The sequence below is a fragment of the Leptonotus elevatus genome, chromosome 17 (genome assembly GCF_054856555.1).
Source record: "Leptonotus elevatus isolate MCC_2025b chromosome 17, RoL_Lele_1.0, whole genome shotgun sequence".
NCBI lineage: Eukaryota > Metazoa > Chordata > Actinopteri > Syngnathiformes > Syngnathidae > Leptonotus > Leptonotus elevatus.
In genome coordinates, this window is record NC_141255.1 from 2,726,961 (window position 1) to 2,744,106 (window position 17,146).

At 45.2% G+C, this 17,146-nt stretch overlaps 3 protein-coding genes across 10 annotated transcripts; 1 reads left to right on the plus strand and 2 right to left on the minus strand.

Annotated features, from left to right (window-relative positions):
• Positions 1-225: 225 nt before the first annotated feature.
• Positions 226-5,992, minus strand: tulp3 (TUB like protein 3). 3 transcript variants are annotated; one of them, XM_086060342.1, is made up of 12 exons: positions 4,506-5,953; positions 3,169-3,213; positions 2,653-2,701; positions 2,422-2,584; positions 2,111-2,344; positions 1,911-2,032; positions 1,632-1,826; positions 1,453-1,565; positions 1,270-1,387; positions 1,074-1,172; positions 744-915; positions 226-668 (listed from the first exon to the last, which is right to left on the minus strand). In XM_086060342.1, the coding sequence occupies exons 1-12, from the start codon at positions 4,541-4,543 to the stop codon at positions 535-537; spliced, it is 1,482 nt and encodes a 493-aa protein (XP_085916468.1). In that variant the 5' UTR covers positions 4,544-5,953; the 3' UTR covers positions 226-534. The 3 variants fall into 3 exon arrangements, with proteins under 3 accessions (XP_085916468.1, XP_085916469.1, XP_085916470.1); XM_086060343.1 differs by having other exon boundaries at positions 227-668; positions 5,856-5,992; XM_086060344.1 differs by lacking the exon at positions 4,506-5,953 and adding an exon at positions 3,472-4,488 and having other exon boundaries at positions 227-668.
• Positions 5,993-6,213: 221 nt separating this feature from the next.
• rhno1 (RAD9-HUS1-RAD1 interacting nuclear orphan 1) lies at positions 6,214-7,678 on the minus strand. The gene is made up of 3 exons (XM_086059856.1): positions 7,542-7,678; positions 7,201-7,382; positions 6,214-7,131 (listed from the first exon to the last, which is right to left on the minus strand). Exons 2-3 carry the CDS (start codon positions 7,357-7,359, stop codon positions 6,520-6,522), a joined length of 771 nt encoding a protein of 256 aa, XP_085915982.1. The 5' UTR covers positions 7,360-7,382; positions 7,542-7,678; the 3' UTR covers positions 6,214-6,519.
• Positions 7,679-7,956: 278 nt separating this feature from the next.
• Positions 7,957-13,410, plus strand: foxm1 (forkhead box M1). 6 transcript variants are annotated; one of them, XM_086058862.1, is made up of 9 exons: positions 7,957-8,167; positions 9,443-9,886; positions 10,098-10,240; positions 10,644-10,832; positions 10,918-11,046; positions 11,159-11,218; positions 11,781-11,823; positions 11,891-12,051; positions 12,216-13,410. In XM_086058862.1, exons 2-9 carry the CDS (start codon positions 9,478-9,480, stop codon positions 12,939-12,941), a joined length of 1,860 nt encoding a protein of 619 aa, XP_085914988.1. In that variant the 5' UTR covers positions 7,957-8,167; positions 9,443-9,477; the 3' UTR covers positions 12,942-13,410. The 6 variants fall into 6 exon arrangements, with proteins under 6 accessions (XP_085914988.1, XP_085914990.1, XP_085914989.1 ...); XM_086058864.1 differs by having other exon boundaries at positions 11,897-12,051; XM_086058863.1 differs by having other exon boundaries at positions 11,784-11,823.
• Positions 13,411-17,146: the final 3,736 nt, after the last annotated feature.

A 17,146-nucleotide genomic window follows, 5' to 3' on the forward strand; every position in this document is an offset into this window, starting at 1 on the left:
CTGGATTTGCCACAATGTTTAGCAGATTGAAACAAGTACTTGCGTTTGTTTTGTAACGTATGAGGTGTTCCCAAACTGTTCCTCTCAGCAATTTCCAAAAATGTTCCCTATTAATCCAGTTTTCTGTTCAAACTACATTGCACTCAAGTTCACGTCTTTATTTTTATATTGCTACAGTTTTGTGGTAAGAAGCAGATATTTACTAAAGAAGCTTCTGCTCAAAAGGATACACTGTTTTATCTGGCCAGTGAAGACAAATTTGTGACATTTTTCTTTACTTTTTTATTTACAGTACTGTTTTTATATTCTGTACAATTTTGCATGCGTGTCAAGAAGTCTCAAAGTAAAATAAACGCTATTCACAAAAACTGTAAGAATAATGCACTCGCCTTCCAGGACAAAAAGGATAATAACATAACAGTTATAATGATTGAGGATATCTTGTGAGGCGGTTTGTCCTGAGGAAAGCCCAGTTGGATTCCGACGCCAAGTTCGAAGTTTGACCTCGTCCGCCTCACGGGCAGCGTCCCCCGTTCATTCGCACGCCAGCTTGCTGTCGAAGCTGGATAGGCCGATGGCGAAGGCTTGCAGGGCGCACATGGGGTAGTTGTAGTCCAGCGTGAAGATGTCCTCGGCCACTCGGCCAAACTGCATCACGATGTAGTCGGCTGGAGAAAGACGAGTCCGGTTGTAGCGCAAGAGGAGGGTTAAGGACGACGTTAAGAACCGCGCCGGACACTCACGGTCGTTGTCGTGGACGATCTGGAAGTTCTTGATGGAGGCCTGAGTGACGCGTCCATGGAAGTTGAGCACGTAGGACTGCGTGTCGTCACTCCACACGGGCGCCTTGTTGTGAAGCTCAATCAGGTTGTCCAAAGAGTGGCTCTGCCAGCGGCTCAGCAGGCTCTCCTGCTCCTGAGAGGCAACAAAATGGACCGAGTGTGTATAACACTGTGGCGGGAAGTCAACCGAAACGTTGGTTGCCGAGTTGGTGGTCGGGCTAATTACGATTATTTTGATTGAGATTGAAATCGCGGTTCAAACTCCCGAACTTTCTTTGGTCAGTGACTCACGTTTTGGGGCCTGACGGGCACTCGCTCAAAGTTGGCATTCATGCCCGGGATGATGACCGTCATCTTGCGCGGTCCCTTGAATCCCATTACGTTGGTCTCCTGGCAGAGAACGACGAATGAGTGATTGGGGGCGATCGACGTAAGGCGGTGTTTTTTTTTTTTTTCTTTTTTTTTTTTTTTTTTACGCGTCACTCACATAGCAGACGGCGGCCAGCTCGTGTCGAGTGCTGCTGCTGTCCTCCATGGCGGCGAGATTCTTGCAGGGGTTGGTGCCGTTGTTGTACACGGTGAATTTGGTGCCCATGAGGTTGGACCTGGCAGGAGGAACATCTTGTAACGACCTCAAGCAGTGGAATTGCGGGCCTCTTTGGTTTTTTACCTCAGTTTGCCAATGAAGCTCTCGCCTTCCCGCGAGAGATCGGTCGGGTCTACTGAAATGAGGTAGTTGGACGTCTTGCTCTTCTTCCGCTTCCTCCCTGCCAACAAGAACACCTGAAGAGGGAAAACAAGGAAGTCAGTCTGGCTGGCGCCAAAAACCGCAAGCGAGTTTGGCGTCACCTTCTTGCTGTCCTCCTTCTCCATGTGCATGTAGTACGTCGGGTAGAGGCCGCGGTCCATGCCCTTCTTGTCGCGGGTGATCCGACATTTGACCGTGGCGCCGCGCGGAGCCGGCAGCAGCACAAACTCATCCAAGTTGGACACCTCCAGAAGAGGCGAGCTCCTGGAGGAGGACGAGCCACCGGCGATGGCGTCCTAGGGGGAGAGTCGGCACGAAGGCCTGTGAGATGAGGGCCGCCGAGATGGCGAGTGTTACCATAGACGAGCGAGTGCGCTCACTGGGTCCTTGGCGCTGCCGGCGGAGGCGGGCCTTGCGGTCTGCGCGCTGGGTGTCGGGGATTGCGGCCGCTCATCCTCATTGTCCTCGCTGGATTCGTCAAAGTTCATGCTGCCGGACAGGCCTGGCCAAGGACATTTTACTCCACAAACAACTCCTTAAAAAAAAAAAAAAAAAAACTTCCCATGTCTTGTTTCGTCACCTTGCTTCCGCAAAAGTTCATGGATGTCAGTCTTGGGCTGGTGCTGCAACTCCGTGTCTCTGGCCTTCTCCGTGTCCCCGGCGGCTGCAGCGGGTGAGGGCGGCGGCGGAGGTTGGGGCTTGAGCGGGGACTGCGTCTTAACTTGGCTCTGGGACTGGTTGGCGGACGTGATCTGGATTTTCATGGCTTTCTTGTGAGTTTTGGATCCCAGATAGGCCGCTGGTCCATTAATACCTACGGGCGCGGGAAAAAAAAAAAACGCTGGTTGGAACCTGGGGGGGGGGGACTCCTCCATCTTCTGCAACTCTCACCGTCCACAATGATGTCGTTGGCGCTGCCAAGATGCGACTCCACCAGCGGGGCTTGTTCTTCGCCACGCCGCGCGCGGGTGCGCCGGGGCCGGGCCTCTGGATTGGGTTGCACCATGAGCGGTTCCTGCCGTTTCCGCCGCTGCTTCTGCTCCAGCAAGGACCTCTGCAACGGCACCCCCCGCGAGATGACGGACGTTCGGTGAAGCCATTCGCAATTGCCGCGCTGCCTACCTGTTTTTCCAGCTTCTGCTGCATGATGCTGCTGTGCTCATCAAATCCGCTGCAGGGGGAGGATGGGAAGGTAACAGAATCAGAAGCCAGTTTATGGTGTACGAGTGGCCCGTTTTTATCAACAGTAGACCCACAGAAGAGTCTCAAACGGCCTGAAAAGGAAGGAAGTGTAAGGATTCCCAGGCGGGAAAGTGCAAATTTAAGGAAATATAGGCGAGAATGCCGCCGGACGCGGCGGAGTGGGGGGGGGGGGGGGGGAGGCCTCACGTCGCTTAGCTACGGCGGGAAAGGGCAACAGCAGGGAGCCGAGGGCTTTGGGGCGGACTCTTCTGTGGGAATACTTCTTGTTTTAATATGACAAATGCTTCGCGAGAACAAAAAGTGCCTGGATACTTTTGGGAGATACTTTACAGTCATCGTGGAAGGATTTGCACTTTTGATTTGTACTTAAGCAGTTGATCCACTCTTGAGCAACGTAAGAGCAGGTGTCGGTGACAAGGGTGTTGGGTACATTACCCTGTCGTTGTCGAACCGGATGCGAAGCTGGCGGAGCTGGAGGGTCTTGCCGTAGGGAGAATGCCAATTTGCCAAAGGGAGAGAAGAAGAGAGGAAACTGTTGTGTCACACTTGGTTTTGAGTTGACCACATGGTAGACATCTATTTAGTAGGTGGGACCACAATAGGTGAACTGCGACATAGGAGGGGATTACTGTAGTGAAAATTACAATAGTCAAATTAAATGTCACAACTGCCATAAAATACTGCCATAAAATATCACATATTAGCACTAATTTATTCTTTTTAGCAAAAATCCCTTACCTTATACAGTACGTCCTGTGTGAGAACTCGGTATGATAACAGAAGTCCACCGTTACATAATGTTCCTGTTATAAACGGACCCGTGTTCTGTCCGCTTCCCAATCCACTTTTGGGTCTTGAGCATCGCCAGTTCAAACAACGCGACTCATCGCCTGCGTGGCTAATCAATATTTCACCGGGATTATGTAACCGCGTTAGCTGGCTGTGACGACCAAGCGGTTGATTAAACTTAAAAAGACTGCAGAGCTACTCTGTAATTGGATGCCTTTAAGCGTGGCGGGGTCAAAGGTAACCAGTTAAGAGAGCACAAAAACAATCATTGGTCACTTGGCAACATCAAAAATTGGGCGCAAAAAAAAAAAGCTCAGCCATGTGGGATTGAAGCGGCCATTTTGTGGTCCTTTTTGGACATCCGGGGATTCTTCCAAAATGGACTCATGTGAAGACCTTAGGGTGATGGCTACCATATTTGAACCTTGAATGTGAGGAGATGGGCTGCATGACTGAGCATGTCACATTTCAAATTTGACTTTGGATTATTTTTAATTGTTGTGCTGGTTTCTATTGTGCAAAGTGGGCGGCGCTTATAGGCATCTTTTTTTTTCTCAATTGGGATTCCATTCTTTCAGTAAAGTTGTCACAAGTAATATACAGTAATCTGGGGGTTTGTTTAGTGCAAAGCAAAATGATTATTCTCTTGTATTGAATGGCAAAAGTGTCATTGTAATTTCAGCCATCTAGTGGAAAATAATGATTTCATTGTTCTGCCTGACACATCACACTGGCAAAGAAATTATTTGTAAATGAAAACTCATTTCCATTGATGAACTTCTTAGTGGGCCGCTAAGAATTCAATTAACATTAAACCTTCAAATAATGTCTAATCTTCATTTAATTTGACAGCATGCGGAGGGTTTTTAGAGCCAATAGGCTCACACATGCTGCATAAGAGCATAACGAGCCGCTTCCTTTTGGTCCAATTAAAAAAAAAAAATGCACAGCAGCCAAAACCCGACCGAATGATGACGTCTGACCTGTACGACCAGCGACTGTAGACGGGCTGCGACTCCATCCTGGCTTGAACCGATGCCGCCTCGAAGTGCTCCGAAATACTCCGAAATACTCCGAAATACTTGCTCGTATACGTGGGCTGCTAACTCAGATGCTGCGGAGTAACTGGCTGGCGAGGCTCAGGAGGTTGGTTGAGGAGGGTCCCGTTACCATGACACCCACGCGACGCGCCAGGATAAGCCACGAACACGGTTGGGAACAAAAAAAACTCAAGGTGCGACGTGCTCTCGAGGAGAGTAAATTTGACGTCCTGACTACTTTCTTGCTAACATTACCTTTAGTTTACCAGAGTACTTGTACTCTATAGGATTCACCGCACCTAAATCTCGTTGCCAGGAGACCAATATCCACCCTTTTTTTTTTTTTTTTTTATTTACGTGAGAGCGACAACCCCGAGAGCCCCGTTTGTGTGTGTGTGTGTTTGTCCTCAGAGACGATCGAAGAGTCGACTGATGAGGAGCGTGTGGGGATCACCGTCCGGCGGGAGTAATTGCATGGAAAAAAGACGATAAGTGTCAGTACTAATAACACATTATGGCACCTGGATGCGCAGTAATCATGTCATTGTGCACAACAAGCAGTTGAGGTTCATTAGGTCGCATTGTGAACAACCTAATATTGATAGCCGTGTTTATGATGTAGGCTACGTCTCACGGTAAATGCATTTTAAATGGATTCGGGTTGCTTGTGTTGCCATTTAATAACTGCTAATTTATCTTAATATTTTATTATTTTGAGCAAGTATGAATGACAAGATTTTTCTTACATATCACCGTTTCTAAAACAGGACGTTTTCCAGATTTTTTTTTGGGGGGGGGGGGGGTGACTTCTCTGCAGGGACCGCTACACCGCTAACAAAACACACATTGCTTCACTGGAATGCAGTTAAGAAACTAAACACAGCAGGCGAGCGAGCTCAAACATGCATAAACTATTTTTTAACCCCTTTGTATGACTCATTTAAGTGCAATGTAGTGCATGAATTTTTTTGGGGGTGTGAAATCCAACACGGCAGCACAAGTAAAATACTAGTAGACGCCACGCACTTACTTTTACGTTGTCAAAGTAGTTATATGCGTTTGTCTACTTCACTCGTAGTTGCCAAAAGTTAGCCGTTATAGTTGCTAATCGTCGCAGACGCTTCTTTTTTTTTTTTTTTACCGTTAGCACTTAGCATTAGCGCAAGTTATTCCTCGTCTAAAAAGTTACGATCGGCTCGTTTCTCGTGTGAGAAAAACAACGCTGTAGTCATAGCGACTCGCCTCTTGCTCTGGAACACATAAAAAAGTGAGCATGAAGTAGTTTCTTCTTACCTGATGCTGTAATAACTCATGTTTATCCGCGGTTGCTAAGGAAGATCTTCGTGCCTACGTTTTTTCGCCGAGAAGCAACCCCGTCCCTAGTTACCGCACACGCTAACAAGGCGCGCTCTCATTGGCGAACGGGTCAGCCATGCCACGTGTGATTGGTTGATGCTGCGGGGAGGGCCGAGTGTTGTTTCATATGCACGAATTTTCGTCGCGCTTCTGTTGTTTTGGGTCATAAAGTGAACGTTTTGATGCCGCGAGACACATGAAAGATTTGCAAGTTAGACATCAAATGCACACTGTTTCTAGTCAAAAAGTGCTTTCATTCCACAGTTGACATGATGCAATTGGGAATATTTTTTTTTTTTACATTTGGGGATACAAAATACATAATTAATTAACATTTTGCGGGTGAAAATTAGTTCTAGAGAGGTATATGCCGATATCAAAATGGGACTTTTCCCCCAGGCAATATTGAATCAATTCTAAAATGTTGTGGCTTTCTCCTATATTCCAAAACATGCATGTTAGCTTTATTGTAATTCTCCATTTATATGCACGTTTGTCCATGTTTGTGGTCCTCTAGGGTCCAGCTCACTTGTACTGAAGAAAACGGCTATAGAAAATATCTGGATGTATGTCATACGCATAAACAAAAGTGGTAAGCGTGTCAGGTGTTATAGCTGGTGATGAGCTTGTTGCATTCCGCCAGCTGTCCTCGCTCCTCCAACATGCCCATCAACAACGTCCGCCTCCTCCAAGTCACCTTCAGGTTGTAGTAGCGCTCGGGCGTGTCCGGCACCAGCACGACGGGCGGTTGACAGCGTGGCGGCGTGCGTGGCAGAGTGAGGAGCCAATGTGCAGAAGAAGTGGAGGAGGAGGAGGGATGACGACCTTGATGTGTTTCTTTGAAGGTTTCCAAATGAGGCAGTGCACAGGTTGAGCTTCCCTCTTTGATTGATGGACTGGAGGAAGAAGAGGATGAGGCACCATCATCCTGCTTTTTCGGGACTTGCTTTTTAGCTGCATCCTGCTGACATGCCACACTTTTCAATCGACGTCCTTCACAGTCTGTGCGGCGGCTCACAAATGGACTCTTCGCCTGATGATGTTGAGTGTGTCTGTTAGACTGGAACGACAATGAGGGGAACTTGCAAGTAGTCTTCTTGGACAGCTGGCTGGAATTGTCCCGGATGCTATTGCCCAGGGTGCATTTCCTGCGCCTGCCACGTCTCGCTGTGAGAGCAGTGGCCTCCAGTGACGGGTCAAACTGTGGGTTAACCTTTAAAAAAAAATAATAATAATCAGGTTAACTATATGCTACACAACATATGCATGCATGTTAAGTTACCCAGGAGCCAAGGTTGTTCCGTGCTTGCGTCTCAGGGAAGAACTCTTTAGGATGCAGGGCGGCCCGGACTTCAGGACCGGATGGGAGTTTAGCGCCGCACACAGGCTGCTCGGCGAACTGCAACGGAGGCTTTGCAGTCTTGGTGCGTTTGCGAGGCATTAAACGTCAACATCTCCGAAGACCTGTAGGGCATCCAGTGTATTCATTTGAGAAACAGTTCACTTCTAAATGACACTTCGCATCGCTTTGACAGTTTAAGCTACGCCATGTTCTAAATTGACGACACGCTTTCACGAATAGTGCGCCCTGTTGTATTTAACACCATATGAAAGTTTACTCACCTTAAACATGATCTTTTGTTTCATGGTGGGGATTGTATACATATAACGTATATTTATCGGCTATTTTTCTTCTTTTTGTTTCGCCTTAGTTTTGCTACAATAATGTACTTCCTGCTTTTCTCTAACCCGCCACCATTGGGCGCTTGTAAAAACATGTGACCATACCGTGGTCCTCGGGCGGGCGCAAAAATTAAAAAAATACGTTTGTTAAAAAAAGAGGCCTTAAAGTTAGATCACTTAAATATTATATTTCGTTATGATGTGGTGTTTTCATGCATATAATGTACATTTATTAGGTGTTTTGTTGTATTTGCTTCGCTTTTTAATTCGCCTGCTTTTTTTTGAGACAATGTACTTCCTTGTTACCTCCAGTTTCACATCCGATTGGCCAACACGTTGAGTGAAGCGGCCTAATCCGCCACTATTGGGTGGTTGTCACACCACGTGACAAGAGCCGCGACAGCAGCGCCAAAATTCGAAATACGTTTATTGTTAAAAAATAGGCTTCGTGTCAAAACGACTAAAGTATGTTTGTGTCAGCTTTTGTTTGATTTCGCAACTAATTGCACAGTTCGGTGATTAGCAGGAATCCACCTAGGAGACGCGGCCGTCGCCGTAATGTAAAGGTGAGCTCCGGTTAGCTGTTTGTTGCAGTTACATAGCGGAGTTAGCCTAGCCTAGCTATCGTATCAAATGACAATAAACCTCCCTAATAATGGACAGAACTGTATTTTTATCGTTAATGTTTGAATGACTATCTAATGCGTCTGTAAAGAAGCATCTAATGCATAATAAGCGAACGTGTTAGCACTTTGCAAATGTTCAAACGTCACTTGGCTCGTAGCTTGTTGTCACTAGCATTAGCATCAAACGTCAAGTACGTAACTGAATTGGAATAGTGTACAGTGTACTAATGGGACACAAACTATTGTGAGTTTGATAAATTTTGAAATTTGCATTAGCAATGACGCTGCAAATGTAATAAAGGGGCTCAATGTAAACAATACTAGAGCCATTGTCTGTATTATATAATTTGCCCTTTTCACAATAACACCTCAACTCATCTTTATTTATGTAGTGCTTACACAACAGCTGCAGCTGAAACAAAGCACCTTACAGAAACCATAAAACAGGGATTCATATTCAGTTCACATATACTCATAACAAAATCTTTTTTCCAGTTTTACATACTTACTCTTTGTTGTTTGAAGTTGTAATATATGAAAGAGGATTTGGTCAACTTTTTCACCAGCGGACCAGAGACTTCATCGTTACAGCATGCATGACGTCACACACATCGACTACAACATCTGTTTAAAAGTGAACAATCAGCCGTTGCATCTGTTGTGGAGTAACATAAATACAGAAATTATACCGTAGTTCAGTTCTCCAGTCCTGTTTAGATCTGTTTCATTTCCAAACACCAACTCTCATTCCCCTCCACATCTCACATACACCTCTAGTGTTCCAAGTTGACTCTCCTCATCCTCAGCTCCGCCGACATAGACTACCCAACAGCGCCGACATCTCCCCTGAACAAAACAGGGATGTGAAAAATGCTGTCAGTTAGGCTACAGGTGTAAAAACATATATATTATATTCTCTAATGAATGTCCCGTCCAAAACGTAAACAGTCCGCAACGGGTCCACACGAAGGACAACAAACACCACATGACCAAAAAAAAGTGGGGGGGAAACAACAGGGCTGTTGAAGACGGGTGCCATCTTGGAAAACAAAACCTTACAAAACAAACAACCCTAACAAATATAAAATGTCTATTTAACCATTCAAGTCAAATACAGTCCCATAGCGTATTGACAATGAACCCTCAAGGTTAATTAGATGTTTACATACTGTATCTTAGCTGGTTGTTCGATTTTTTTTTTCTGTCTTTTTCCAGCATCGCTGTGGGACATTTTGTGAAATTGGTTGACCATGAGACGGAGCCCAAGGAGACCCCTGATCCTCAAAAGAGGAAAGCTGCTCTTTCACCAGAGCAACCCGCCCATGAGTCACGATGCATCGGCGCCCCGAGAAAATCCAGGGAGCTCATCTGCTTCCCGGCAATTCCCGGACAGCGTGCGCGTCCTGGATCACCCCTTCCTCCCCAGCACGCAGGTGGTCGTCATTCCCAAGACGGCCGAGCTGCGCAGCGTCATTGAGGCTCTGACGGCCAAGGGCAAGGAGTGCGGCGCCCAGGGACCCAACAAGTTTATCCTCTTGGGTGAGAGCGGCAGCCTGGATTCCGGCTCCCTGCGCAAGACGGATGAGGACAATGTCTTTGCGGGGAGCACGGCGGGACAGCGGGTGTCTCAAAGTGCTGCATTCACTGGAATTAAACACGGTAGGAGTTTTCTATTTGGCCAGCAAATTGTCAGTTCAAATCTGTTTTTAGTCCTCGTCGCTGTGAAAATGTAGCAAAATATTTTTTTTTGCGATGGTGGATTAGTGGCTTACTCGCGTATGCATCTTTATCTTTACAGTTCACGCGAATTATTTTCTTGAACTTAAGAGGCGTGTGTTATGTTCACGTACATTCTTTTGTTGCATTCCAGTGAAAAAGGAAGAAGGTGACACCCAGTTGGAAAGCTGCGATGCGTTGCAGCCAGGACATGGCAAGTCCAATAAGGGGACCCAAACTGCGACCGCCGTGTTGGAAGGAAAACCTTGTGAAGCAGCATGTGGCTCACTACCCAAGGTTATATTTCGAGTTAACAGTTTTCTATTTGTGATCAAGGGGCGTGATTGTCCGTGCGGCGTTTCGCTACAGAATGCAACTGTGTAAAATTTGGGTGCGAATGCCGAAGGTTTGACGCTGAGCTAAAATGCTGCACAATTGAGTGTTGCGGATGTCGAATGTGAGAATTGGGAACATTCAAGAATGCTGATTTATAGCATTATAATAGTTGCTAAAAATGTGTGATCAATGGCGATGGGTTTTTCCACACACAATTTCTGCCCCAAATAGTAACATAAAGCACAAAATTGAGAATGGAAAGCGGACATCAATTTCCCTACATTTCTACGGGATTAACAAAACGTTCCCTAAAAAAGCTTTTCATCTTCGGACACAAACTTTGTCCATTCCTCGCCCCGTGCAGACCCCCGCGGCCCCCGTCGACGGCCCAAAAGACGCCACGGCGTCTGTCAAGCCTCCCTTCTCCTACATGACCATGCTCCAGTTTGCCATCAACAGCAGCAAAGACGGCCACATGACCCTGAAGCAGATCTACGAGTGGCTCCAGCATCACTTTGACTTCTTCAGGGAAGAGAAAAGGCGCGGCTGGAAGGTGCCAACCGCCTCTTTGCGCTCGCTATCGACATCAACCGCCACTGTGGGTGTCATATTTTTTGTGATTTTTTTTCTCCTCGCAGAATTCCGTCCGCCATAACCTCTCCATGCATAAAATGTTCCTGCGAAAGACGACGCCCGACAGGAAAGTTTCTCTCTGGACCATCCGGCCCGAGGCCAATCGAGGGCTCACACTGGATCAGGTTTACACGGTCTGACACACATTAGAAGGCATTGCTTTACATAGCATCAGTACTGGTGATTTGATCTTTTTTTCATTATTATTATTATTTTTTTTATAAAACATTGATGTTGTTCTTCCAGCCTAATTGTCACCCGGTGGCAGCCTTTATAGCCCGACCAGTCCCGCCACCGCCTCGCCAAGTAAGATTTGCAATTGTTTGGATTCACACAAGTTAGGCCTGGGCATTATGATTCGATTAAAAATCCCTTTCACAAACATCCCAATTAATCTATTTTGACCTTTGTTAATAGAAAAGGAAAATGGCAAATGCATGATACGAAACGAGTTTTGCTTTTTATTTCTGCTTACTGCTCTTCTGGGATTCGCGTCATTTCTCCTGATACCAAACACGCTTTGAAAGGGGCGACCTCCAGCATGAGCTTGCATGAAATAATAGAAATAGAAATATTATTTGTTCCAATATGAAAATAAGTTTAATTTAGGAAAAAATGAGTCATCAGAATTTATTAGATTTTTTTTTAAATGATATTCAAATTAAACTATAAGGAATTCAATTATTCCAAATAATACAAACATTAAACAAAACATAGCGATAAAGACATTTTGAGTCGGCCCCATTAGGGCTGTCTACAAAATAAACAAAATGGAGAAATTGCCCCTCCCTGTTTCAAATCTGTTGCCGCAACAATGGCTATTACATGTGTAACTGAGTCCGTTGTTGATATTTTTATTTCTTTAAAGCAGCAAACGCTTCCTGTTGCCAAGAAATCGCCTTTTGCCTCTGGTAAGTTCAGTTTGCAAACGTTCAAGAAGGCAAAAGTGTTGACTTCATTCGTGTTTCTCCTTCTGAGGTCCAGCGAAGCAGATGCAACCTCTTCTCCCCCGACCGCCCTCCAACCTGGTCCCCGTCCAGCTCCCCTTCATTGCCTCCGCATGTCTGCCTTCTTCCTCTCCCGCCCGCCTCACGGCCAGCAGCCCCTGCAAAGCCAAGCGGCGCAGAAGCGCTCCAAAGGTGGCACATTTTCCATATTTCCGCTTTCAAATGTGTTTTGGGGGAATGCTGCAACTTAACAGCAGCATTTCAGTTCAGAACATTTTTTCGATTTGTACCTTTCCTACGCGACAGCTGAGGAAGGAAAGTAAACGACGGCGTGCTGATTGTGTGTGTGTGACCAGGAGGGGGCGCTTTCGAAGGACGAGGCTCCGTGGGCAAAGGTGCCGAAAGTGGAGCCGAAGGAGGAGCGGGTGTGCAGAAGCGGCCAGCGCAGGAGCCCCAAGGCGCACGCCCGCTCCAGGCGCAAGCAGCATCTCGCCCGCACGCAGCACGAAGAGCCGCTGCTGGTTTATTCGCAAAGCTTGGACGGGGACTCGGGCATCGCCACCTCGCCGAGCTGCCTGGACGCGGAGCCGGACCTCCAGGAAGAGCGGCTCCACTCCTACAAGACCCCCATCAAAGCGGGCCGGCGCCTGGCCTCATCCACGCCCAGCAAGCCGCCGACAGAAAGCGGCGGCGGCCAGAGCATGCTGGACTTCAGCCCCATCCGCACGCCCAGCGGCCCCGCCCGCACGCCCCTGCACGACTACACCACCTTCAGCATGGGCGGGACCCCCTTCAAGGACTGGGCCCTCTTCTCCGACGCCACCTCCTCCACCTCGCCCGGCTGGCCAAGCGCCTGCTTAGGAGAGATGCCCTTGGCCGGCGGCGGCGGCGGCGGCGGCGGCGGCGGCGGCGGTGGCGGCACCCCGCCCGCCAACCGCTCGCTGACCGAGGGGCTGGTGCTGGACACCATGAACGACAGCCTGAGCAAGATCCTGGTGGACCTCAGCTTCGGCCTGGACGACGTCCACGACCTGGGCTTGGCCGACATCAGCCTGTCGGAGATCATCCCGCAGCTCACGTAGTCCGCTCGCACGCGTTCACGCTCTCCCAACCATCTTCCCAACGAGGCTTTTTTTCTTTCTGCTTTGTTGAACATTTCATTGAATTTCACGTTTGCGTGACAGAAAGCCTTTTTGTTTTTTTTTCCTTTTGAAAACCTGCCTCACTGACACTTTTCTTTTGTTCAGACAAATATCTGTTTGTATTTGTATGTTGATTTGCACATTTTATTATTTAATTTTGAGGGTCCTATGTTGCGTTTTGGGGTTTGGAATGTAGAGCAGGTTTTTTGCAATAAGCTATTTCAAACGAATAGCGCATTAAAAAGCACTATTTGGTGTTACTGGCAATAGAATTGTTTGTGTTAGTATTCAAGCCAAAAAATATATACTTAAAAAAAAAAGAGCCCCGACAAGCACAATGAAAATCTTCTTGCCATCTGTGTTGTTATTCTACAATGGAGCAATAAATGTGTTGGTTCCTTCAACACAACCCAACTTTTACGCCTACGTTTATTCAAGCATTTTGATTGTTTAAAGCTGAAAGAAACCATGTAGAAATATGTCTTCTGTGACTTGACGTGTGTTCTCCAGCAAAACACTGAATGATCACATGTGACGCGGTCTTGATGGATTTCAAAAAGCAAAAAAAGTATTTTGGTCCTCAGTAAGTCTTCACTTCCATTCTGGAGCTTCTTGCTGCAGTCATCTGAGGAAAAGAGTTAACAGAAAGGATGACGGGCGGGCCACAACTTTTGCTACGATTACATTTTCCATCTATTACATGTCACTTTTTTGCATTCATACATTTTATAGCTTTTTTTGGAGTTTGTCTTGGTAGCAATTTCTGCCATGTTTACGGAAGTATTTTTCTACCTTTTTGACAACCTTAAATGTTGATGTATTTCACTAACACTTTTACCCAAGATACAGAATATTTTACTAAATTGTGTGTGGGGTTTTTTGTGTTTTACTAACTTTTGTCTGAAGTTTTTCAATAATGTCTTTTACTAACTTTTTTTTCTGGTGTTTTTCTATGTTGCCTCATTTCTTGTGTTTATGTATTTGACTAACTTTATTTTGTGTGGGTTGCAAACTTCTGTGATGCTTTTCTGTTTAACTGACTTGTTTTGTGTTTTTCCTGTGATGGTTATGTAAATCCCTTATTACCATAACTTCTTGTATGATATTTGTGCATTATTATTATTATTAAGGAGAAGTCAACCATAAACATTTCTTGCCAATGATATGTTATATGTGACCCCACTAGTCTAAACATGACCTCTTAATTTATATTACATTTGTGGAATATGAGTTATGAAGTAAAATCCAGTCGTTTTTATCCATCTCAGGGGGTGGCGGCCATTTTGCCACTTGCTGTCGACAGAAGATGGCGTCACAGCTACTCAGGCGAGCAACCGTCATGGCACGTGTGCAACTTTGCATTCCACTGTCATATTGGTCAATTCAATCATTCCTAAAAGTGTGAAAACGAGGTATTCACGCCGTTAAATGTGTCTCGTAGTAAAATCAAAAGTCGCGCAAAGTTTGATCCATTCAAGTTTATTCTCTGCTGAGGCTGGCTGCGGCATTTTAGTTTTCCTCCACAAGAGGGCAGCGTAAGCTCACAATCAAAGCCGTTAATAGAGAGAGTTTGGCTAATCACGGCGTAGTGATTGGTCAACTTCTGGTCACATTACATATGGACGCCATCTTGTTACCCTGCCGAAACCGAGTTGGCCAAACTCTATCAACAGCTCTGACATGAATGACTTGCTGCAATTTGTTTGTTTGTTTGTTTTTTAATCCCCAACTGTCCTGTCTTTTACAGAAACTAAACTGGCAGCATGTTCCAGTACTGCAATATTCATATCAACCTCAGGTGCTCCTAAAATGTAAGTAAGTCAAGCTTAATACATTTATCTTTGTACTGTCCCAATACTTTTGTCCATATAGTGGCCTGGCCACACTAACATTTCCAAAGCCGTAAACCTGTGGCCAAATGCTTTTGTCCATTATATCCTACTCAAAGTGACCTTTGAGCCAAAACCAGTGTCCCAATACTTTTGCTCATATTGGGCCGTGAGCCTGTGAGGTGTCTGGATACAATTTTACCTATATAGTTTCCATCCATTTTCTTAACCGCTCATCCATATCAAAACAATATTTCCAAGCCTGTGTCCCAATACTTTCGCCCACATGGTGTCTCAATACTTTTGTTCAGTCTTCTTTCTGAGCCGAAACCAGCATCCAATATGATGCTTGAGTCGTTATGGAATTTGTAAGCCCCAAACGTGTCCCATTACTTTTGTCCATATATTGTGGCGTCCCGGTTGACCCATGTCCCAATATTTTTGCCAATATTTAGACCTTAAACCGCTGTCTCAATACTTTTGTCCATTCCCCCGTCAAGCTTAATCAGTCCGCCGCCATTTTGGCTCCAGAAGAACCAGCGGCAATGAAGCTGCTGCTGCTGCTGCTGCTGCTGCTGCATTCACTTCCAGACCAAATAGCTCGGCCCGCTTCTTGTTGCTAAGATACGCCTCCTCCCGAACCCGCCATTGTGGAGTAGCACTAAGATGGCCTTGGATGATTTAAAGGGACATCACGGACCAAAGTCACATTTTGTCCACAACATTTTCCTTTGATTTTATTTCGGAGGAAATGTATTGAACATTTTTTTTTGTTCACAAACCTCGATAGAAAGTTGGACCACTTCTTCTCCTAAAAATTCTTATTAGTTCTTTTGAATGCATTTTTTTCCAAATATGGAAGTATTTCCTTTAAAATTTTATCTTTGAAGGGAAATTTTTATTGGATTTTTGACATATTTTTGACCAAAACCTGCAAAGAAATTAGCATTTTTTTATGGCAACATTTCTATGTAGTTTTTAGGTTGTTATTTTTTTTGCTTTGTTTTGTTTTGTTTTAACATTATCTTCTTCTTTTCCTTTTGGCTTTTATGAAGGAGATATTTCTTGGTATTTTTCCCCAAAATTGTAATAATAATAATACAAATAATTAAAACAATCTGTTACCCCCAAAGCCAGAAAATTTAAGCCCCCAAATAATGGGAAAGTTTTACCAGAATTTTTCTCCGCCAAACATGGGGGGAAAAAATTCTCCTTTTTTATCTCATAAAATTAAACATTTATTGTTAAATGTATTCCTAGAATGGAGGGAAAGTATTTCCCCAATCCCACAAATTTGTCTTTCTCGAAAAATGGAAACATTTGTATTTTTTTTTTCTCCGTCATGAATAACTAACAACGCAACATTGAAATGAGGACAAACATTTGGCATTCTGAATTCTTCTTCTTTCTTCTTCCACGCCGTCTGCCGGCTGTCTTTGTGACTTTTCCCCTCCAAATGACCTTTGGCATCTGTGCTCGGCTTATCCAGGAAACGCCATTCCCATTCCGGAACGTTCTGCGTGTTGGCCGAGGGGTTCGACGTGTGTAAATGTGGGAATACTTTTTCATCACACGAGATGGAAAAATTAGTATTTATCATGAGTGGAAGTGTCGTTAAAATGAGAACATTTCTTTGTACAGTTTTTTTTTTTTAATGGCAGTTAACAGTTTGAGAACATCCCTGTGAAAATCAACAAAGCTCACCTCATGTCAACTTGTCCAATAATCGGCCCATAATTGAGGACGTCCTACTGTTCCCACAAAATCCACAATCCACAAAAAATTCTGGTGCTGCTGACATCCATCAAAGGGACTTGGAACATCCTGCTGAGTCATCTTCTTTCAGATCAAATCAAGAATTCATGAATTTCGATGACTCATTCATTCCAACATCACAGACGTGGTCTTTGGACACAACAGGAAGGGAAGTAGAGGGGGAGGGAGGGAGGGAGGGAGGGAGGGAGGGAGGTTCGAAGGAATTGTCTGCTGCCATCCTTTCCTACTTGCTGATCTGAATTATTGATGATGCTCACGACATTCGTGTAGAAAAGGAGGCTTGATCCGACCACAAACTTTATATTTTCTTTCCCAAAAGGATTGTGTGATCTCACGTTTTTTTTCTTTTTTCTTTACTTTTCTAGAATAAAATGTGATTGCACATCCACTACAGTAGGTGGCAGTGGCGCTCTCATTGTCAAAGAGTGCACAAGGAGTATTTAGCTTCTCTGCAGAGGTAAATGCATTTATTTGGTTTCCTCCCTAAAAAATATTTATTTTTTGTGTGTGTAATAGGAACACTATTTTTTTGTGTAAATT

Coding starts and splice junctions, on each gene's coding strand:
- tulp3 (XM_086060342.1), bottom strand. CDS start 4,543: ATGGAGTCGCAGCCCGTCTACAGTCGCTGGTCGTACAG. Junction 1,827..1,910: donor CCGGCAGCGCCAAGGACCCA/GTGAGCGCACTC, acceptor CTCTCCCCCTAG/GACGCCATCGCCGGTGGCTC. Junction 916..1,073: donor TGCCCGTCAGGCCCCAAAAC/GTGAGTCACTGA, acceptor GTTGCCTCTCAG/GAGCAGGAGAGCCTGCTGAG.
- rhno1 (XM_086059856.1), bottom strand. CDS start 7,359: ATGCCTCGCAAACGCACCAAGACTGCAAAGCCTCCGTTGCAGTTCGCC. Junction 7,132..7,200: donor GGAACAACCTTGGCTCCTGG/GTAACTTAACAT, acceptor TTTTTTTTAAAG/GTTAACCCACAGTTTGACCC.
- foxm1 (XM_086058859.1), top strand. CDS start 9,478: ATGAGACGGAGCCCAAGGAGACCCCTGATCCTCAAAAGAGGAAAGCTG. Junction 11,219..11,780: donor TCCCGCCACCGCCTCGCCAA/GTAAGATTTGCA, acceptor ATTTCTTTAAAG/CAGCAAACGCTTCCTGTTGC. Junction 12,052..12,215: donor GGCGCAGAAGCGCTCCAAAG/GTGGCACATTTT, acceptor GTGTGTGACCAG/GAGGGGGCGCTTTCGAAGGA.